Source organism: Clinocottus analis, unplaced genomic scaffold (assembly GCF_023055335.1).
Source record: "Clinocottus analis isolate CAN_PGR_092001 unplaced genomic scaffold, fCliAna1.0.p SCAF_15, whole genome shotgun sequence".
Classification (NCBI taxonomy): domain Eukaryota; kingdom Metazoa; phylum Chordata; class Actinopteri; order Perciformes; family Cottidae; genus Clinocottus; species Clinocottus analis.
Window position 1 is genome coordinate 7,364,554 of NW_027175876.1, and position 23,528 is coordinate 7,388,081.

The 23,528-nt window shown below is 40.1% G+C and overlaps 1 protein-coding gene across 1 annotated transcript; it reads left to right on the forward strand.

Moving 5' to 3' along the window:
- Nucleotides 1-14,432: 14,432 nt before the first annotated feature.
- ostm1 (osteoclastogenesis associated transmembrane protein 1) lies at nt 14,433-18,783 on the forward strand. Its single transcript, XM_068576465.1, has 6 exons — nt 14,433-14,897; nt 15,174-15,288; nt 15,945-16,042; nt 16,123-16,233; nt 16,855-17,020; nt 18,537-18,783. Exons 1-6 carry the CDS (start codon nt 14,505-14,507, stop codon nt 18,590-18,592), a joined length of 939 nt encoding a protein of 312 aa, XP_068432566.1. The 5' UTR covers nt 14,433-14,504; the 3' UTR covers nt 18,593-18,783.
- Nucleotides 18,784-23,528: the final 4,745 nt, after the last annotated feature.

Sequence of the window (23,528 nt, forward strand, 5' to 3'; positions counted from 1 at the left end):
GCTCTCACACCCCTTCTGTATTGTAAACACTATGGCTTAAGGAAACATTTAAACAAATAAATACTCCAACACCTTTAGAAGTGCTAAGAACAACAATCACATAATATCCTTTTAGTTCTTAAAAAAAATCGATTTATTTTACTTTTTTGGATAACACGCAGATCTAAACATGTTTAATCTTAGTTGTTGCTTTAAAAATGTTAAACAAAAAGAGGAATTAAACTGTTCTAACATAATCACACTTCACATTGTTTATCCATTTGACTTCTCTGCATTATCCTGTCGTTTTAACATTCTGCACGTTGGGCCACTAAAGAGATAATCAATAAAACATCTTGTGCAGATGCTTTGATCATTAACAGTATAAAAACAATACGACTAAGTAGTAGTACTACAATAAATAAACAGATACAAATCAGTTTTGAACAGTTTCTTTTCCATCACTTCTCCAACCGTCTCGGGTAAACTGGTTACAGTTACTGGTCGCGCTCACCTCCCATCACCCGTGCCCGGCGGTCCGCAGGGTCGGGCCGGGCTGCAGGGCCCCGCGCACTGACACCCTGACCTTGACAGCTTGCTGTGCTTTCGCTGGGTAACTCCAGAAATCCATATTCTGCTTTTAATTGTGTTCATTCCCACGGTACACTAAAGGCCATATGGACTCACAAAGTGTCGATTTAAGCGGACAGGGGCGAGGCGGAGAGGCGTAGTTAATTGCAATCAGCTATTGTTGTGTCTTTCAACCTTCTCTTTAGCTGAACAGCCGAGGCTGGAGACTAACAAGCCGGAGGAGAAATCACTATAATATTCCTTTGATTTCCCTGCAGGGACCCACAAAAAGCCTCGTCCTCCATTGGAAGTTTATGGCCACATATCGTGTTTTTCTTCTTTTTTTCTTCTTTAAAAAAAAAGAACTTTCTATTAATAGTCGAGACAATAAAAGCTACAATACATATTTATAGGGCCGCAAACAAGTACCTGAAAGTCTGTTGACCGAAACGTTGCTAATGTAATATAAAGCACGTGAAGGACAGTGTGTTGTTCTAAAGTGACCATTTTACAGACTTTTTCTATTTTAAAGGCATAGTTTTCATAGTTAGCGACCACTTATTTACTTGGCAATTTAAGAATTTAAACGCTACACATGCCAGAAATCAGATTTACCTTTTTTTTTTAAAAATTGAAACACTGGAAATCGTGTGTACATTCTCACAGATCAATAACATTTTCAGTTATTTAAGTGTGTGCGTATGTGTGTGGGTGGCTGCCGGGGTGGAGTGAATGCTGAATGTGTGACATAATCTCCTTAACTCGTCCTAATCCTCCTCATTCACTGATAGCCTTTACACAAATATAACCAACATCATGGTTGCCGGGGTTGCCTTCTTTCACTTTTTTTGTATTAGTGACTCTCTTCTCCTCCAACAGTCAATGAAATGACGCTAACAAAGGGGCCAGTGAATTGTGTATCTGTTTTTTGGGGAGCTCAGCATCAGTATGCAGATACTTGACATGCTATGGGATAGACTTAAACAACGAGGAACGAGTGAGAGTCCAACAAGTCACTCCAAAACAATACGTGGGCTCTAAATGTCTTGACATCCGTTGTGGTCTTTGAACAATGAGAAACACCTGCAGTAACACACGTCAGGTGTGAACGGCATGGTGCTCAACTGCGATTTTTATTTTTAAGTCTCGGGCTGACATTTGAATGATCTGAAAATGATAAGAACAATAGCACTCGTTCATCAAGATGATACACATGACAGCTTTGCTATTTACAGCATACCTTCTTGTTATTCTCTGACTGGGTGCCAGAGTTTAGTCCTCTTTTAATGCACTGCTATCAGGCCCCTAACTGACCAGGCGTAAACCAATTGGCTTTATGGAGAAGTCACAAAGCTTCAGAGAGCAAATAATGGGGTGAATTCAAGGCGACCAAAGACCCAGGCAGCCTCGCATCCTTTAAAACTGACTGGGGAGATCATAGTCAGTCCTTTCATAGCCCACACCGCTGCTGCTCAGCTCAGGAGGAGATTGTCTTAAGAATCATTCTGTCAGCTGTTTTGATGACGGATTAAAAACAATATGAGTGGGCACAGTCTTGTTCAACGCAGCTACAGAGTATAACAGAAAACGATGTCCTATAATACGAATACTTGATACTTGTTTCAAAGAAATATTCAACTTACCAAATAGGTGATAAATAGGCATCCTAACTTCAGCACCACGGACAGTTCAACAACAGGAGTCATTGCAGGTTACCTGTCCGCCTGCTTTTTCGAAATGTCATGGATTATGAGTCATCAAAGATATTCCGTGAAGATACAGTTTAAATTGTATGATGTTTATATGAGTTTAAATGTAAAATCATTGTATTTTAATCAATCCACCTTTACCTTATGCAGTCAGTGTTTCAGAACTGAAAAGTGGATGAGCGTTTTTATTATTTATCTTGACTGAGTCTCCTAATCCAGTAATCATTCTTTGGGTGACTACTCTCCCATGAGACACAATAAGCCTCATAAGAACTGAAAAACGTAATAAAAATGATTTAATCTTTAAGATAAACTCTCCTCATGTGGAGCCTTTACTTGAAAGCTAAATCATGAACATATAATGATATCAGACAAGGAAACAAAGTATACTAGCTTTTAGATGAAACCAGCAATCTGGACACCATCGACATACTGACTGTTTGATGTGGTTTTATTTTGTTATGTGTACCAGAACTTGACTGGGTGGAAATTGACTTTATCATTTTATATTTATTATTTCTATTTTACTTAACTTCCACTGAGTTAAGATGAAGACAAGTGGAAAGCATTTATTTTATCTTTACACCCTAGCTTTAGTGAATAAACAAACTCAAGCAATAAGTCAGACAACATTATTTCTTTCAAGGGATTTGTTTGTGAGTCATAAGCAGCTGATGATAACAAATATGTCTGATTACATGCTTTCATTTCTTTCTTGTGTCCAGTGGTGGTATTTAAGTAACTGAGTTTGTTTTTACTCATTTCTTGCAGTTCAAAGACCCATTTTTTTCCAAATGGGAGGATTTATGGCTCCTTTTAATTGTTTAAATGCATATATTCCTAATCATTTTAAGGTTTGGAATATTGATTGAAAAAAACAAGTATTGTGAAGCTGTGACTTTGGGCTCTCTGTCTGGACTTTTTTTTACTATATTCCAATTTTTTTAAAAAAATAATTAACTAATTAATCTAGAATATAATTGATCCATAATGAAAATAATCATTCGGTGCAGTCAGAAATACACAGCTCTAATTCAAGATAGCTGCAAATTAAGAGGTATAATAATCTAATTATGGGATTTAAAACAGTATAAATCAACTTTTTTTGTACTTTTGCAACTTTAAGTATGCATTCTCTCGCACTTGTGATTTTATTCTTTCACTTAAACAATAAATACAGCTTCTCCCACCGCTGCTGGTGGCCCAGTGGCTTCTGAATGCCATCCAGGAGTTTCCAGAGGTGGCAGATGTTCTTAGTAATCCCAATGCACCCAGTGAGGAGAGATCCCAGTCCCTCAGGAGCATCACACCAGTGACTTTACTCCGGTCCCACCATCTCCTCCACTGGTGCGTAATCTACACCCAGACACACCTCTTCACACACACACACATACACACGCACACACACACACACACACACACATGCAACCTCATGCACATGTACACACATGCCAAGGCCTCTCTGTGGAAGAGTCCCACCAAGAAAACGCAGACCCAGAACCCAAACCCAGAAACCCACAAGGCGGTGCGGTGCAGTTGGACGCTCTGACAAATCTATTTGGGGCAAATTGTCAGTGAGAAACTTCCGCTCGAACTGCCGTGGACAAAACTGGCTGTTGGGGAGAGCAAATCCCGCTGCATGAGGGTGGGGGACAATGGGGGGCGAATGTGTTGATGTGCGGCCGGTGGCTGGGGAGGGACAATGGACGGATTAGTCAGTCCTCTGGCTGACTGATTTGAGATGGCTCCTCTCAGCCTCTCACTGTGGGGAGTCCCATTGTCCCGCTTCTGATTCCCACTTCTCACAAACTCCAAACAAAAGTCAATCTCTTTCTCAAGGGGTGGGGGAATATCGACCGGTGTTTCAGCTGGGGAAAGTGACTCAAAAACTTGTTTGCAAGAGACGGCTGACTCTCTTACTCCCCGTCCACTCTTTATGTATGTTCCTCTCCTCTCTGCCGTCATCCTCCTCATTTGTAGTCTTTATTGCCCAGTGGTTGTGGTGGATAGTGGGATGTTGAATGATCCCGGTTTTTCAAACTCGAGTGGGACTGGGGCACCTGTTGGAGGCTTAGAGGCGGCTTTGCGGCCAGGATCATTAATATTAAAATATACAGAGATGCCATCACGGGCTGGTCTGAAATCGGTCTGATGTCGCCCCTGGGTTCCCTCTGGATGGACCTCTGCTTTCAGTCACTCGTGAAGAGCCTTCTTTTCTTTTTTTTCTGTCTTCTCTTTTTCTTTTTTCCCTCCCTGAAAAGACTCGTTAACAAATTATGACAGCTGAGTAGAGGGGCTTAGTCTGTTCACACTGCAAAGACAAACTTGTGAGAGCCAAGGAGCCCGCAATGTGATCAATGTATATACAGTTCATTTAATATTCTGCCTGCAAGTGGTGTGTGAAAATGCCAGTGTTGGTCAGAGTTGAAAAAACAGGTTTCATGCTTGCAGAGGTGACTATGCTGACTCGATTTGTAGGTGAAATGTGCGTCAGCCAACCGAAAGCTTTACTTTTCATACACAGAGAAGTTGAAAAAAACATGTATTATTATGATTCAGCTTTGAGTAATTCATAGGAGGGTGACACGCACAAACATTCTTTTAATTGGTGTTTTATTTAAGTTTCAAGACTACAAGTCAATTTCATGTTTTGTCTTTTCTTGCTAAACCTCTTGAACGTTGGTTCTATCACACGCTCCAAATACATCATAAAAACAACTATTGTTACAACTTAAACCAAAAGGTGTTAATCTACAGTTTAACATTTAAGTTTACAATGTGTAGTACAGTGCAAGAACGTAAACAAATGAATAAACTTAAGAACATTGTATGATAAAGCAAATATAACAGATTTGTGTTTATTCGTACTGTTCTGTGTCTACATGCACATTATGACTTATACATGTCCGGTAGAAGATGGATACCATTAAGCTCTTTCTTAGAACTTTAATGTTGGAGTAACTTAAACTGATCACATGTCACATCGTAAATGTTTTTCTTTCATCTATTTGAATGTATTTACATATTTTCGGAATATAAAAATAACCTCACATTTATTCACGCTGCAGAGTCAAAGGTCAAAGTGGAAATAAGCAAATAAAACATTTTTGATGAGGCGGGTGCTTAAACAGTTTGCTGCCTGTCACTGGCATATCACCAAAAAAAAAAGAGTTTCATGTTCATGTGCCTTCCATGCACACACACAGTTCCCAAACGTCTTTAAAGAGCAGCAGCAGTGTGAACGGTGGTCTCGGCCGTCAGACAGATTAACCACAGAACGTCTGTCGTCACCTGAAGTCCCTCTGACAGTCCTTCTGCTGTTTATCCCGCTCTGTTCAGCAGTCAGTCTTGCTTCTGCCCTGCTTCCCCCTGATGTTATCCCGCCGCCTCCACAGGTCAGGTTCATCGGTCACAGTCTGGGGTCACAGTTTCCACTCGTCATTAACCCTCAGGGACCCTGCAGCACAGGAGCTGTCATCAGGAGGCTCACACTCACCTCACAGGTCTTAATACACACCCAGACACACTGGGGACTGGTGGTTCATTGAAAGAATCAGGGCATGTGACCTTCCCTGTTTTCAGACTGGGTTGTAATGTGTGTGATAGGGCTCTTTGGAGAGCAGATCTAGGTCAGTGGACAAGTGTGTGTCAGGTGACATGATGAGAATATTGATGAGCATGTGGTATTTGTGGGTTGGTGACAGATATTTGTATAGAATCCTTTACAGCGGATGATTGGCACTGTAGGATTTCTGGTAATTTAGGTTAAGCATGACAACATATTGTACGATTTGCTGTAATTGTGCTTTAAGAGGTTTTCAGAGGGAAGGCAAGGAAGATTAATACTCTAACGTTTTCATATAATTGGAGGCTGCTCACTCTAAAGTGGAATGAAAAATAATGGATGAAGCTCTAATTGGATCTGAGTCCAATCTAATGCACACCTGGTACAAGTGTGCAAACTGAAATCATGTGAAGGAAAATGTAGAATTCCAGCACATTGTTAGCGCTGAGTTTAGTGGAGATATAGAACTTCATCAGGTCAGAACAGAGTTTAAAAAGCTATGCTATCATGGCTACATGATTACACACTAGACCAGTGGCTATACACTGGTCTTCCTAAGGGTCAAACACACAGAGACAAGAGACAAAGTGAAAGCTTCAATCACGAGAATTTGTGATGCAACCTTTGGCCCCCTCAATATACTTGTAAATACTTGATGAATGAACATCGTCTGAAAGGTAATGGTTGTGCAAACATCATATGCACATCCCCCTCCCCCCTTTACCATTATTTCTTTACTTTTGTATTTGATTTCATTACATTTTTACTGTTGAATCTCTTTAAATACTCTTATGAATCTCTTATGCATTGCCTAAAATGCTATGTTTAATTTATGTTTGGTTGAAGGAACAAGACTAAAGCACAGATGAAAGCCACACATCACTTATAGTCTGAGCTAGTTTGCAATGCTTGTCCTTAGATGGGCCGATGTACAAATGCAAAACCACATGACATACACATGTTTACAAAACGGTTGACAAAGTGTTCAATCATTGAATAGTTTCAGGTGTAATGAGGGAGTTAGATTGCTGCAAAAGTTCTCACACGTGTGATTTAAGGTTGCTATCGTTCACACACAGAAATAGCTACCACGACGTCACAAAATATGCTTCTTTGAGGTTAATTGTGTAACAAAAATTCAAAAATCAATTAGAGATTCAAACTAATGGAAGCGTTCATTGCTTTTATCCGTTAAGGTTTTTGTTCCAGTAAACATATTAGGACTGTGCTTGAAACTGCACTTGTAACTAACAAATAAAACATTAAATATGAAACAAAACATATTTACAATAACAAATAGCAACACATTGCATGCTGTCTCAAGCCGTGTCCAGTTTTAAGTAATGAAAGACAGTTTCAGAATCTGTGTTATGTGACGATATTTCGTAGTTGTGTTTCAGTAGGTCTGTGATTCTTCTTTTAACTTTAGAAGATAAAGATGTGAAGAGTGATGAAAGCGGCTGGGAGACATGTGGTCCTTTAGAAACACCCAAACAATGATGAGGGCAAAGAGGCACTTGTTTTTTTTCTCATATTCACCACATTTTCTCAATCATCCACCCCACCACCCTGGAGCTCAGTGCTTTCCCATCCTCAAATTCCCTCAAAGTTTCAGATGCTCACAATTCCACAATGCCCAGATGCTGTCCTTTGGCCCTTTACCCCCCTCAACCCAGAGCTATCATTCATAACCTTTCTGTGGAGCTGGGAGTGAAAGAGGTGGGATAAGGGAGAAAGAGGGGGAGCGGAGAGCAACATGGCAGCTTATTTAGAAGACTTCCTTTATTGGAACATGTGCAAGCAGTTCACTCACAAAGGACTTAAATAGGATATTTTCTGTTCCCTATAGTTGCTTTCCCCTTTTAAGTGCCGAGGCAAAAAAAGTAAGTTTACAACTCCCTCCTCAATGGGGGCTCTTCACTCTCAGGTTGCGGGGACCTGAGTGACCTAGGAAAGTTAATTAGGAGGCGAACAAAGAGCGAGCTGGAGCAGAATGCCTAGCCTCTCCTCCAGCCAAAGATGTCATCCATTAATTAGGAAAATCTTTAAGGTGGCCTTATTGAATTTACAGAAAGCCCTGTGGTTGGCGGGCAACAGTTTTTTGATCAAGCCCTAACTCAAACAATGCCTTTCTGGGGGTTAAAAAAGAAGAAGAAGAAGGGAGGAGATTGGTGGTAGAAGAAGAGAGGGAAAGGGGTGTGTGTGTGTGTGTGGGGGGGGGGGGACGTATGGGTTTGCGGCACAGTACAGTTTAATGTGTGTCTGTGGGGGTGGCTGGCGATTGTGACAGCTCAGATTCACATGGGTATGGGGGGCATAGTTTGGGGATGATGTCATGCAAAGGCAACCTGGGGGCTTGGGAAGTAAGAAGGAGGGAGTACTGAGCTTGAGCCACAGGGGCCACTCAAAGTTAACATCGCTGCGTGCATCTGGGCCAAATCCTTTTCTTCTGGCCCAAGAGAGGCTTTCCCGAACGCCAAGCCCCTCCACCACTCCTCCCACCACTCCTCGTTCACAAATCAGAGCTCGCTTTAAAGCTAACCCCTTGCTAACAGAGAAGCTAACTGCCTTTTCTTTCCAGTCTAACTGCCTATTCATCCCTGGCCCACTATGAATAATATGGCTGGATAACATGGAGCTGTAATGGGACTCCTCTGCTTTTAAGAAAGTTAAGAAACAGCGTTTCATTTCACACAACCATTATTGACATACTTTGTTTAAAAAGAAGAAGATTTCCACACAGGATCAGTTTATTTCTACGGGGTTTTGTTGTTGCCTTCCTTTTTTATTTAATTGTATATTTAATGATACACATAGCAGCAAAAGGTTTAGACAACTTGTAGATCACTTTCTCCTTTTTGTGCACATGACCACAGCAATCGATTTCTGTGCTGCCTCAGGAGCTTCACTTTTGCATTTAGGTTTTTACCAATTTAGTTACATTTAGTTTACTACAAATATATTTCAACAAGGTATATCCATATTTTAATGTACTTTTAATCATTGTATAAGGTTTTGTTGGAATGCTTAAAGTGAAAAAAACATGTTCAAGTTATCCCTTTATTCACCTCTTAGCGATCAGAAATCCTTATTACAGTCTACAGTGAATAAAAGATACTAGGAGATGGAGGGTTTGGGGGTTCTCCTCCAAGAAAATGTAAAGGTTTGTGCCTTAAAATTTGGCAGTTTTACTTAATTTTGGACGACTGTTATTACTATAGATATCACCCCAAAACGTTTTTAGGACTAAATGTGCTATGTTCAAAACATTATTTTATTATTTACAGATACAGTTATTTACAGAACTTCTGAAAAAGTTTTTCCCACTAAAATCATATTCTATAAATCTAAGTTTTAAAACAAATGAAAATATATATTTTTTTACTAAAAGAATTATGTCAACAACTTCATATTAATCATTGTTTTAAAAGGGCATGATCATTGTATCGATAAATTACAGCACACTTGTTCTTCCCAGGCTCAAAAGCCGATGTTGAACTCTTGTTTGTCACATAATTGTTTAAATTGATGTATTGAATAACATTTTAAGAAAGTTTTTTTTAATTAAAAAGCAAAACCTGTGTAACCTTAAAACTATATTGTCTGAAGGGAAATGTCATCTTCTTGATCTTGTGTAGTTCAGCAAAAACACACAAACAGCAAAATAATATTAAATCTTGCCTCAAAGGTGTAGTTTTTTATAGTACAATTTATCATTTCCTTTTTTTTCAGAAGTTTGAAAAAAATGTCAGATTTGACTGAAAATAATATTTCCAGCTGGCTGCATTAAGTAAATGTAGTTTGATATTAGTTTGGATTTTTCTTTAAGCAGGTAAACTAACTTTATTCTATTAATTCATACCAAATACTAAACTAGCATAAGAGAGACGTTGAAGGTGGAACACCTGCATCACCTTGGCTTTTGTTTACAGTGGTCACATTAACCCACTAAATAACTGGAGCCAAAGAAAAACACCAGTGTGGGTCTGGGTTAGGTGCTGGAAGTCATGCTCATGCTATATGCTGGCATGCTGTCTGCCGATGTGTCTCCTGGGACGTGAACCCCTCACCCCACCCCCTCCTGGGGGACTAATTTGAGGGGCGGGACGATGTGTTTTGTTGCTTGTCAGAAACAATCATTCCCGGCCCATTACATTTACAGCACGTCGCGCTTTCAATGCTGTAACACGCTGCGCTCTGAGAGAGAAAGGTGGCTCTGAGAGAAGCGTGGAGAGAAATCATACATTTACTCATAAAAAGTTGACAAACATCAGTGAAAGAAAAGGTCAAAAACAGTCAAAATGCAAACGTTGCACTGTTGGTCTTTTGGAACTGAATAAACTGACATTAGTGTCCAACTTGAGCTTTGGTGTGATTTTCCCATCAAGATGGAAGATTAAAGTGAATAACAACTTTATTTAGTGCGCCCAGTGCCGCCCCCGCCCCTCTCTTGTCCTCTGTCCCGGCCCACCCGTCCTCTCCCTGTTCTGTTTGGGCACTGGAGGTTGTCAGTCGGGGTTTATGTCCAGTTCACTGGAGCTGAAAGAAGTCAGTTTCATGTCTTGTTATGGAACAAGACGTCTCTGCCTCTCAGGAGTGATGAGAAGTGGTCCGGCTGAGCAGGGTGAGCCGGGAGCAGGACCATCCCCTGGAGGCGACCAGCAGTGAGGAAGTCAAAGCGGCTTTTGTGTCGCTGCTGTCGGCTGCGTGTTTGGTAATTATCCCCCTCTATATGAGCACAGACCAGGCTTTCCAGGAGTGGTCCCAACCCAACCGGCCCACGGAAGAGTGCACAACACACTGTCAACAAAGATTAACTTCTCACAGTGCTGCAGAGATGCCTGATTGGAGGAGACACGGCAAATACTGAAACCTTCTCTTGTGTGACGTGTTCGTGATGAGCAGATCTGCACAGACTGTTGCAGTGATTAGATAGTAACACCCGTGGAGCTGATAGATTGCAACGCCTGTAACACAGCCTCAGTCAGCACATCCGCATTTCTTCCCTTCTTCATTCTTACTCTCACCCAGTGGTGGAGGAAACATTGAACCAACATTGTCGCCAATGTCACAATACTATAAGTAAAGGTGTTGCATTAAAAATACTTAAAGTTATTGTGAGGAGCTTTTTACTTAGTGTGAAATAGCCTCAGTTTAATACTATATATGGCCTAGATTACCTACCACAGTTTTAAGACTTTATATGCTGTTAGCTGGTATTTTAGTCCAGGTCGCAACATATGTAGGGTCGGGTCCCTGAGGGACACAAGACATATCTGAAGGGTTGTGAGATCATTTGTGGGAGAGGAAAGTTCTGCAATGCAATTTATTCAGACTCAACTCTAATTTTTGCTGATTTTGCAAAATATTAAAGAGTTAATTCTTTGAGGGAAAACAATTATCTAACTGAAACCAAGACATTTAATGTTGAGATGTTTAATGTTTCTAAGTGACTTTTAGAAGTGTTTATCTTTTATAATCGCCTATATATTTAAAATAAAAAATAGATTGATACATAAATAAAACTGTCAGTTTGATATTCATATTTATGCATCAGCACCAACTCATAATCTATACGTTCATCGCTTAAAATAATTACTTGTGTAAACATATGGCCAATAAAGCCAATTCTTATTCTGATCATTTCTTTCGCATTACCATCTTCATCTTCCTCACTGACCACAATCATCATCTGCTTTTTTGCTTCCTCAACCTCATCAGTAGTACCACCACTCCAATCACCATACATATCATTGTCATCATCATCATCTTCATCAGCATCTCTGCACTTAATCTCTTCATTCATCACCGTCCTTCTAGGCAAACCCGATCATAGTAATCTTCTTCTTCTTCATCATCATCATCACCACCGCTTCCATCATTCTACATACATATCATACTTACCATTACTGCCCGCCTATTATCATTCACATCACCACCACCACCATCACCACCATCATCATCTCATTCCACCATCATCATCGTCATGTAGTCTGAATGTCTGTGTCGCTTCGACATGAAATAAAAATAAACTGCCTATAGCCTTTAGTATATTAGCCTAAATGTTTGTCAATATCTTCCCACAAAAACCCTAGCAAATAATTTGTGGGAAGCAAACTGAGGGGCATCCGTTTCTTCCATTAAAACACCCTCACTTTAACCCGGCTCAGCTCGGTCCTTTTCAAAGGCGCAGAATAGGCCTGCCTTGATCTGCATCAATTGTCATCCCGGGGCTCAGGGGCACTTCGGCGGCCAGTATAGCGGGCGAAGTCAGGGCTAATCCCTGGAGAGGGGAGAATCACGGGAGAGGAGAAAAGCAACAATAACCAAGTCAAGCGTATAAAATGAAAGCGAAATCTCTATTATCACTCCCCGCAATTCCCAGCAAAGTGGTGAAAATCAGGGTTAGTTTGTGATTCGAGTCAGACGCGGAGGGATGAATATGGGGGTCCCTGCGGGTTGAGAGACTCACACGACGAAAAGGGCAATATTCTGGAGAAAAGGGGAAGAAGAAAGCCCCTCTCCCATCCCGACATAACCATTAAATGCAGTCTGACTTTATGTTGTATAGAGAGGGGGGAACAAGAAAGGAGGCACAGTTCTCCGATGAAAGAATGAGGTTTTTGGCGGATTAGGGACGGCCCGAAGGATGAAGAATAACTTCTGCATAACTTTACAGCTAGCCTATTTTCTCTCCCCACGTCAAGAGCCAAGTTTAAGGCTGAACCGGTTTGAGTTAACCCCTTTGTGATTGTCCAGTTGGAGACTTTCACAAGAGGAAAGAAAGGATTCAAATTACAATCTCAAATCACAAAATTGGGCAAACAATCTTTACCTCTTTTACCATATTGTATTATGGGTACAGGACTGTTCAAATAACGCTTTAAAGATTTGAAAATAGTATGGCATTTAGTTGTAAAACCTTTGGCATTCACAATCTAATGTTATCATACACAATAATATATGACTCACACTGTTCTTCATATACACTTGGAAATGTAATTTCAAATGCAATACTTTAACTTGTAAATTATTGTTTTTAATGTTATCATTGATACTTTTAGCTGAGTAAATGCTCAGAGTACTTCTTCTTTAAAGACCCCAAGGGTTGATCTTTAGACTTAAAGGGTGTACACATTCAGCTTGTGGTCTTTTTTCTCAGAATTATAGGCTATACCTTTTTTTGACCATGTCTTCATTGCATGGTTATGCTGTATATTGTGCGCTAAATCACGAGGAGCCTCTTGGACTGAGTCTTGCCATCGTTCCTGAAGGGCTCTCATCATCACCATCGTAATTTATGGGCCTAATTAGTGATTTTTGTCCTTTTTTCTATCTATTGCATGCTAATGAAGGCATTTTCTGCCATCTGACAATAACGGTCATCTCAAATAATAATGATATGCCGATTATACTTGGTGCTCTGCTGATTATCCCGCAGAGGAAAGACATTCCAAACTTAGTGAATAATGTGATGGTGAGTGCAGACTCACCTTTAAGAAATACTTTTTATTCATACATGTATTAGCCTAATAATAATAGTACTGCTTACAATGACGATAAAAAACAATAATAATAATAATAATATTCCGAAAGACGTGTTTGTGACACATCTTTAAAAGTTAAGCTCTAAACGTCCAGTAACACAAAAATGTATAAAATGAAAAGAAAAAAGCAGCATCATTAAGCTTAATTATGTCTTCTCTCTGAGAACCAGACTAGAAAATAGCTAATAAAGGAATGGGGAACATCTGAACAATTATGTGAACTCTGGTCAGGAGAAGAAGAGTTAATAGTGCCATGTGCAGTGAGAGGAGCATTAGAGGCCAGAATCCATATTTACCACTCGAGTTGTGAGCAGGCGTCAGAATAGGACGATAATGCCGCGCGCATTCTCTCCCCTCTTATTTTCATTAGGCTCTGATGACTGCAGAATTGATGCGGCCTGCGAGTTATCAAGAGCCACTAATTTCACATTAACGACCATTGACTGCGGTAGCTTGATTCGAGGGGGTTTTTGACAATTATCACAATCAGGATTGGAGCCCAAATCGTTTACCTTGACTCCGTGATTATTTTCTCCGAGCCGAGCGCACATTGCAAAATTGTATGGTGTCAAAAACCTTTAAATAATGAGGAGACCAGGAGGAGCGGCTATCTCTTTTCAACTCGCACGCACGTGCTCGCGCCCACGCACACCCCCTCACACAAACTGGCAGTGACCCTATACGCTGCAGTGTAAATAGCTTCAACTCTTCCTTGTCTTTTGTGATTCACTTGTGTTGTACATAGATAATATAGTTAATATCACTTGTATTGGACTCAATATTCATATTCTTATTTTATAGCCTCCTTCTAAATGCATTTTTCTGAATAAGATGATACATTTTATTTTCCGTGTCAAAGTAATACAAACATTATAAATAGGGAACATAGGCTCACAGTTAAATATTATTAAAAGCATATATATTTATGATATGAAGTCACAGTATAACTAATGCAGCGTAGTGATGATTTGCTCTCGCGAGATTATGAAGTCACGTTAGAACTGATACGCCGTAGTGATGATTTAATCTCGCGAGATCAGGCCGTCACATGATCACGCTGGTAAACAACCAGGAAGTCATGGGTTGTGTGTAGTGAAAGAAGAGGAACCTACGCTTTAATATCTGTTTTTAACGATGTCGCTTTACGAAAACAGTTCGTTTTGGGTGGTGTTATCATTAATATATATTTATGCTCAAGTGGCCAGCGGCGAAGCAAACGTCACCGCAACAGATTCAGCGGACACGATGAAACAACCCGCGTCTTTCAGCCCTGCTGCTGTTGTGGGCAACTCTCCTGTGTTCAAACCCGGCGTGGGCTCCGTGTTCTCCCTCAACCTCCTCTCGTCCTTCCCAGAAAACCTGGAGATCAGTGAGTACTGCAGCGAGCTGCTCCAGATATTCGGACGGAGATACGTCGCCTACGTCGACTGCTTGGTGACTGCTGCCCGACCCGTTCAAGTCTGCCAGAAATGTTTCTCCAGTTATGGAAACCTCACCGAGACCTACGTGAACATCTCGTCAGACCAGGTGCGTGCTCAGTTTTCTGTTCATTTTAGTTGTCTCTAAACTGTCACGAGCCTCGTGTTTGCGCAGTCGTCTCGAGAGTCACGAGTCTTGCGGTGTGACTGACTGCTGGTGACAAAATAGAGGAAAGAAGAATGCTTTAAAATCTGCTTGACTTGCTATCAATAGCAAGCTGAGGAACGTATTCCTTTTAGCTTATGTGTCAGTCAAAAAATAACAAAAATAATAATAATAGCAGCTGAGTGAATGTGTTGATGCATTGCGCCTGTGTGTCCTCAGATGGGTCCTGGCAATGAGAGCTGCAGGGACAGCCTGCTGCGGAGTGACTGTCTGATGCTGGTGTATAGGCTGTACAGCAACATGGAAGACATCTGGATGAAATCACAGTGTGACCGTAAGTCCTCAGTATTCATTTAAAGTAGGTAAATCTGCATTATTGTGACATGTTTGAGCTTCTGACTCACACACTTGTGGGTATGCATTTGACCACAGAGGTCATAGTGAAGGGTCATGTCGAGGCCGCGTTCAGTTCAGTGATTGGTATGGGATGTTTTCATTGGAGCGGGGAGTGGACGTTGCAGCCAAGATCAAACATGTGACTTATTTTGGTAGACCTTTCAGTCTTGCAATCCCCAGGAATGACCCATAGCAGCTTGTGACTTGTGATATAGCTGCATCAGATTCGGTAGATCTCCACACAGTTTTCATTATTCAGTTGGTTTATAAAATGTCAGAAAACAGTGAAAAATGTCTATCAACTCTCCCAAAGTCCAGGTAATGTTCTCAAATAACTTGTTTCCTCAATACAAAAACTTAAATGCAAAGATGTTCAGTTGAAATTTGTTAAGTTAAACCTTTTTGCTGACTTTAAACGGTAAGCAAAAGTTCATGTAACAATCGTATTGTTAAACTTGTTTCAAATCTTCAATAAAATAGGGGAAAGTAATTCATGCTACCAAAGTGAAACCATCACAAAACACTATCTGATTCCATTTGTCCACTCTGTTGAATAAATAGACCTAACTGATGTTTTTACTTCCTGTTGTGTAGAATGTGTAGCTAAAGGATTCCAGAGCCTGACCAATGACACGCTGTACTTCATGGACACGGTCAACCAAACTATCACCTGCTTTAAGAAGTATCAACAGGTACACCATGAATAAGGAGATGATGTCTGTCGATTACATGTTTATGTTTAGAAGTTGATGATGATGTCTGTTCTTTACAGGGGAACCATACAGAGCTGTGCAAAGATTGTAAGAAGACATACAAAGGCCTGAATGAGCTGTACAGCAGAATGGAGACGAATCACACGATGTGTATTGACATAGAGGATGCGGTATGTATGTATGTCTGGGATTCATAGAAGTCCTCTCTCAATGGGATGAGAGAAAGCTGCCTAGACTAATCTGTAGACACTAAAGAACAATCGTACGAGTCTACACCAACTTTAAGCTTGTGTCAAGGTCGCTTAAGGGAATTTTTGTGTCGCACCCAACAATGCGTTTAAACGATGGTTGATGAAGGTTAAAAAAAATAAGTCAGTTTTGTGAAGAGACAGCAAGAGGGATTTTCTTGAATCTTTTCTCTGGTCAGAGTTGATGTTTTAGCCTTGATTATTCAATGAGTTATCATTTTCAATGATTTAGTTTGGTCTTTCAATATCTCAATGGTTGTTGATTTTATATTTGAGGGTGTTAATAAAAAAAATAATTGTGAAAAAATGTTGGCTTCAGAAATGCAGGAAATCTAAAAAACAAATTCTTTATCAAAATAAATGAAAGATGTTTGTTGTGGTTGCAGGATTTTGCTCCTGAATTCTTTTCTAGTCTTTTCAATAATAACTGCAGGATGTAGAATCCCTGAGTACAGTAAACATTTGAGAGTCGAATTAATAGTGTCCTATAATTATGTGCTCAACTGAAGCTTATGTTGCGTTTGGCACTTTGCCTCGTTTCAGATGAATATGACTCGCAGACTGTGGAGTAAGAACTTTAATTGTTCCTTCCCCCGCGAGGAGACGGTGCCTGTCATCGCTGTGTCCAGCTTCATGCTCTTTCTGCCCATCATCTTCTACTTGAGCAGCTTCCTTCACTCTGAACAAAAGAAACGCAAGCTCATACACCGTGAGTAACCAGCTTAATTCGCTCATTGTGACACAGAGAGATTTTTTGACAGGATTTTGAGGGGTTTGGGATCTTTGTGGATAGAATGGGGCTGACTGACTGTGATATTGGGGTTTGGCGGGGATGGAGGAAGACGGGTGTGGTCTAAGTTGATTTATAGCATTGTGAGGTTGCCTCCTGCAAACTTCTGGATCATAAGGTTGGAGTAATCATTTGTGTGTATGTGTGTTGGTGTATGACGGCAGCCTTCTAGCATCAGAGTGTTTCCAAAGACTGAGAAGGGCGCTAACTTTTTTTACTTCGGTTTTTAGGTCCATATTTGTTCTTAAGAACCACGTACGAATGATTTCAGAGAACTTGTCATATTGGAATTTTATCAAAACGGTGGTTCAAGAAGAAGTGAAATAAAGATAAATAACCAAAATAAACTTAAAACCATATTGATATTCTGTTGATCATATCATTTTTTTACGTTCCATTCTCTCAGGGTTTTTCTTTATGCAGGTTGATCTCCAAGTGCCTTTTTTTCTTTTGTTAAATGTCTTACTTGGCATGGACAAATCTTAAAGCAAAGTGCAGGCTGACCCGTCACTACAAACGTCTAAAGTATTGTTGTGAAGCCAGCCCCTGGGGGCCTTCCTCCATTGCACCTCACGTTGTAACATTAGCTTCTGTACAGACTCGTATTCTCACATCTCCATAACTTTTGCATCTGTGCGACTGCATCTTTATTCATGCCACACGGCTCTACTCTGAATACGCATCATCAAAAATTCATTATTTTATATGGTTTCAGGCCCCTAATATGACGACTGAAGCCCCTAAATATGTTTTTTTCCCCTTCATATTTTTATATCATTCTTTTTTAATGCAAAACCTCAGGAACGCCTGAATGATTTTTCTCAAATTTCACACAAACTACAACCTGGTCTAAAGGAGGAATTGATTTTGACGTTTTGGAGGTTAAAGGTCAAAGTCACTGTGACCTCATGTCTGTTCCATTCTCGTGAAAGTGATATCTCAGGAACAACTTTTCTTTTTTTTTTCAAATTTGGGAGAAAAGTCCATGTTTTTGGTCATAACTCAGGACTTCACACGAAAGGATGAAATTGTGAAATTTTGCGCAGACAAAGATGTAAACTACAACACTTGCTGTAATTCTGATTGTGAATTGAATTATCCAAAAATGGAGAGGAACCAGAAGCTTTAAATAGTAATTCATTGCCTGTGTCTATGCTAGTCACAATGTTCTTGCATGAGGAGAATGCAAGCACCATCTGCAGCCCTTTAGGAATCTTATTAACTTCTTTATTTTCCTCAAGAGTGTCCGTTTGTCACGACCATCTTGGCTTTAATCTGAATATGTATGTGCATGTTTTAATGCACGTTTTGAAAAACTATTTTCCAAACACCTTGTACTTTAGTACAATAATAGAATAACTCAAAGTAAAACAAAAGTAATTTAACCCTTTAAATTGCATTTTTGTAAAGTGTTGTAAATTCTGTCTCTTCCCAGCCAAACGGGCAAAGTCATACACCAGTCTGATGAACATTCAGAACAAACTGAGCTGAAGAGGAGACGGTGATGGATAACGCTCTTTTATTAGAAGTTACAACCTGGGTGAAGATTGGACTCCTCTTCCTCCTCATCTGGTGCTCGAGGTTTGGATGAAGCAGACTCAACAACAGCATCCCTTGCTCTGTTTCAGGAGACTGAGATTAGTATTCAAAAGGACATCAAGATTATAGATATGAGAATGAAATGCTTTTGGCCCCCTTTTTTTTTGTTGCTTTACATTTGCTTTTATATCCGCCAAAAGATTCTTCTCAAAATGTACTAAATGATATTTGAAATCCATAAGTTTTGAGATGAGCTTTAATTTGTGATAATCTTTATTTATATTAAACTGCTGTATGTTTGAATCAAATGATATCTAACTTCACAAACTACTGATCGGATTATTCTTCATGTTGCTGCACTGATCCCGGTCTCTCCTTCCTTTCAACTCGTTAACAATCTTCACGTTGTTCGGTGCATTCTGTAGCGTGATACACAGCTGTCACTAGAAAGAGTGAGTGGCTTGCGTGCGTGTGCGTGGAAGTGAGTGTGTGTATGAGCTCTACTTATGGGTCGAAAAAATGGGGTTTCTGTCTCTAATGTATGTCCAGAAGAGAGCTGTAAAAAAGGAAGCACTTGATGTCCATTAGTGGTGACATGTATCTGCTGTAAGAAGAGGGGGGTGCACATCAGTGGGGTGGGGGAAGCAGATAAAGACATTACACACATAATGTAAGAGCACTCCAGAGCACCACACTGTGATGTTACCTGTTTTCCAGTCAGTGTTTTTTGTGTTGCATAAAGCTTTTAATGTGCTTTGTTGTCGTTTTCCACAGATGTTTAACTTAATTTGTTAAGAGGCTTCTGACTGCTCATGACAGTGAAGTCTCATTCATGTATGTCTCCTTTATTAGCATGAGTGTTGAATTGATGATTTTTTTCTATGAGAAATACATTTGCTGTGAAGTAATTTAAACCTTAATTTTGAATGCATAAACCCAAATAAATATTTTTCTGTCAGAAAAAACCTGAAGGTGCTTGTGTTGTAATTGAACCGCTGCCACAGTTTTCTGCCTTTTGGTTTAGTGTAATTATAGGAAAGTACGTACTTAGTCAAGGAAGGGTACGTTTTACTACGTATTTCTATTCTTTAGTACTTCTTGACTACATTTCAATATTGTGCTTTAGTACCATTGCATATTTTACAAGTACCACTTACATTTCAGATTAAACTTTTCATTCAAAATATATCACAATCTTTGAACCTATATGCTTTTTAAATCAATATTCGGTTTAAATGACATCAACCATCTCTAACTTTAAAATACTGCTGACATTCATCTTGAACTATTTTTCATTTGGAATTCCATATTATATTTAGTATGATAATACACATTGAAAGGGCCCAATCTGCACCATTATTGCTGCTACCTTTTCTAGTATTACTTTGAGTTTTTCTATTTGTGTGGTGGTACTTAAATGATGTAAATACTCCATAACTGACTGCATTTCTACGCCTAAAGAGCCCATGTTGTGTTGTGTTAAAATCGGTTTCCTCACACAGTAATGGCCCTTGTTCTCAGTTACATGGCGTGTGTTTTTTGCAACGAGGTTTTTCCTCCGTCATTAGCAGCTAATCTAGCTCTGGGATAAAGATACTTGGCCAAATAATCGCAGCAACACATCCGTTAAACTCCTTTGGCTTTTTGGTCTTGTGGAGGTCCATCAGCAGGTCTAAGAGCATTACGGATATGCCGAGTCATATGATCCGGTTGCGGCCAGCAGAGCGGCTAAAGACACAGGCTTTTGTCATTCGCGCTCCCGCACAGTGAAGTGTGTTGAGCGGCTCGTGTGTGGCGCGGCCCGCAGCTCAAGAATGACAGCTTTGATTCTCGATAAGCCTCGTTGCTTTCCTGCTGCACACCGGGTCCTCGAGCGGGGCTGGAAGTCATGAAAACTCACCGGCAAAATGGACCCGAGGCCTCGCAGAACCGATGGGAATGCTTGATGCAGTGATTTACAGTCAATAGTGAAAACACATATGCGAGTAATAACACAATCAAAACACTTATTTACAATGAAAAGTCCAGCATTCAGAGAGCAAGAGTGTGGCAGTAAATGTAGCCTACTTAAACCTCAAAAGAAGTACTCATTATGGCTCCATTTGGGGAGCATTAGCATATCCTATGCTAAAAATGCCTCAACATTTTACCCCCCTCCACTCCACTCCACTGTTTGTTTTGCACATTAGTTCTCTGCAGGATGATGTATGGGTAGAGTTTGACACAATAGCCAGCACACTCACATCTGCTGAAGAGGAGAATGCCATTTTTTTGTGCACAACTGGTTAGTAGCTCATCATGGATCAATATGCAAACTACAGAAGTGTGGTGTGGAAACTTGAAGCATATTATGGAGCAGACGGAGTAGATGTAATAGCCTTAAACATGTATGTATACCATCTGAAATGTTGGTATATATCCATACATAGCTTAATATGAGTCCAAGTATAGCCAATAGTGAAGTGCAGTATGTTGCATCCTTTACTGTTTTCAGCTACGGCTTATCTTATCTTTACATCGCATTCTGCCAAATAGAATTATGTACGCATGCATGCAGCTGCAATTATTCCAATAAAAGAAGAACAAAGATTTTTATGTTAGATAAAAAAAACAACATTTTTCATTTGAACTGATGTGTCAAGTGTGCAAACTTTTACATGCTTGAATAATCACAAATCTTCTTTCATTTTTCTAAATGAGCAACATTGTGTATGTTTTCTTGGCCACAGTTTATGATACAATGCTCTGATGAAGGCTGCTGATTTATCCTCTCACTGAACCGACTGCAGTGCAGCAAAAATAACACAATCCACCAGTAATCATGGCCTAATGCCACATATAATTATTGTACACATAATCCATTGTCAAAGAGCTTTGATAAGAGAAAATGACTGGGAGAATAAGAAATTACTGTAAGTTAGAAAGTGTAACAGTTTTTGTGGAAGAAATTAATATGATTTTGTGAACTGAATATCCTGATCTTGACTGCTTGATCAAGTTATCTGCTGGTTTGAAAGGGGACATGTCGTGCTGTGTCAGATGTTTTGTCAAAAACCATGTCAACACTAGAATGGACAATCTCGAGACATTTGTGAAAGAAACAATTATGGCAGTTGTTTACATACACAATGGTAAATAATTACTGTTTGATTTCAACATTGTGCATTTCAGAGCTTCATTTTAAGTAAAAAATATCACGCTCTAATAATTGTCATTTGGTAATAAATGCATACTATATTTCATCTCGAATCCACATTCTATTAAAGAGCAAGTGTTGTTCTAAAGCTAGACGTCAACAGTTTAATTGAATAACGCTTTCTTTTATTGATTTATTTCATGAGTCAACATGTTCCTTATGATTTAAAAATATCCTTGAATTGAGCAGACGTGAGATGAACCGTACAATGAGTTGTGTCACACTTTTTAATAACAAAAATCAAATAAAAACATCTCATGAATGCTGGGCAGTAAAAAAATATATTTTTGTTAATCCAGACATAACATTGTGCAACCATTTGTTCCTTTCTTATGAGCTCTCAGCTACTGTAATGTGTGAAGGCGTTAGTTGACTTTTTTTTATAGCTGAGGAGGGAATAAAGCAGGAATGTTGGGGCTTGATGGCTGAAGCTGAACGGAGGATTGTTGATTTTTCAGTGGCTTAACAAAAACATTTCCTCAGACCATTTCTGATAATAAATGCGAACTAAGAGACTGGCAAGTGCACTCCACTGCACAGACCGGGATATAATTTTATTTAATACAACAAATGAACGCAACAAACCCTACACTTTCCTTATATTCAAAGGTTAAAGTTGTGCGGCTGAACATTTAAAGGCAACATTCTGTTGGGGGAAAAACTGTATGCCTGTTTGCAGTAGATGCTCCTGTTAATGGCCAAACATACTTCTTTTTGAACAAGTTACCTTGAAACAAGGCCAGTACCTTTCATATTTGGTAGAGGAGTAGGGGGACACTTGTCATGTTGTTCCTGAATCTGACCTTCCCTTTTTGTTTATTAAATCTAATTCTTGTTAAGTGAATGATTTGTTCTTTGACAAGGTCACAGCCTCCGCTAGACTAAATGCCTTTGAATTCTCGGCTGTCCTCTGCAGCCGTCCTCCACTCCTCTGTATTCTGTACAGTGCATCTCATGTGGCAGAGGAGGAGCGGACGTCTCCTTCGTTATTGCAATATTAAGAAACTGTTAGTCAGGACTTAAGTGGTTATGCAACCCCTCCCCACCACCAATACTCTAAGCTGTCAGTTAGTTAACTGGCTGAAGGTCAGGCTTAGATTTTGCACCTCTCAACCCCTGAGCAATGAATATGATGCTTTGTTGAAGAAGGAGTAAACATATGCCCCTGGGGGTTGGAATTAGCAGACACACACTCATGCACGCTCTCTCGCGGAGCATATGCAGAGTGAATGGGGCTTATTATACACCTGCGAGTGGGGGTCAAAGTCTGTCAATCCCTAGCTTATGGTATTATAATAGATTATAGAATCACTCTCTAATGGCAGTCATTCAGTGTGTAATCTCGGAAGCTTGATGCAAAAGCACTCAGCGTTCCAGCTAAGGGTCTGTTGAAAATAAGGCCTTCTCCTCATTCATCCCTTACTTCCCTCCTTTCACAAAGGTCTTATGACAAGTCAGCTGTTGGTGACATCACAGATGCTGGATCATATGTCAGAAACCTTTGCTGGCTGACTTACATCCCTTGGGGCTCAGTAGCAACTGAGGCCACTTGAGGCCAAAAGAGCGCCGAGGTGCCCCGCGGGGCGATGGCGAGCACGGTCGCTGCCAACAGGCGGGGGCGGTAGGGGGGGCACTCCTCAGGGCAGGAACATCTGACCCATGTGGGGATTTGTTTGTGTCGACATCCAGAGA

What these genes read in the sequence shown, in the direction of transcription:
- ostm1 (XM_068576465.1), top strand. Translation starts at nt 14,505, where the DNA reads ATGTCGCTTTACGAAAACAGTTCGTTTTGGGTGGTGTTATCATTAATA. An exon ending in GATGAAATCACAGTGTGACC is followed by an intron (nt 15,289 to 15,944) that starts GTAAGTCCTCAG and finishes CCTGTTGTGTAG; the next exon opens with AATGTGTAGCTAAAGGATTC. An exon ending in GTATTGACATAGAGGATGCG is followed by an intron (nt 16,234 to 16,854) that starts GTATGTATGTAT and finishes GCCTCGTTTCAG; the next exon opens with ATGAATATGACTCGCAGACT.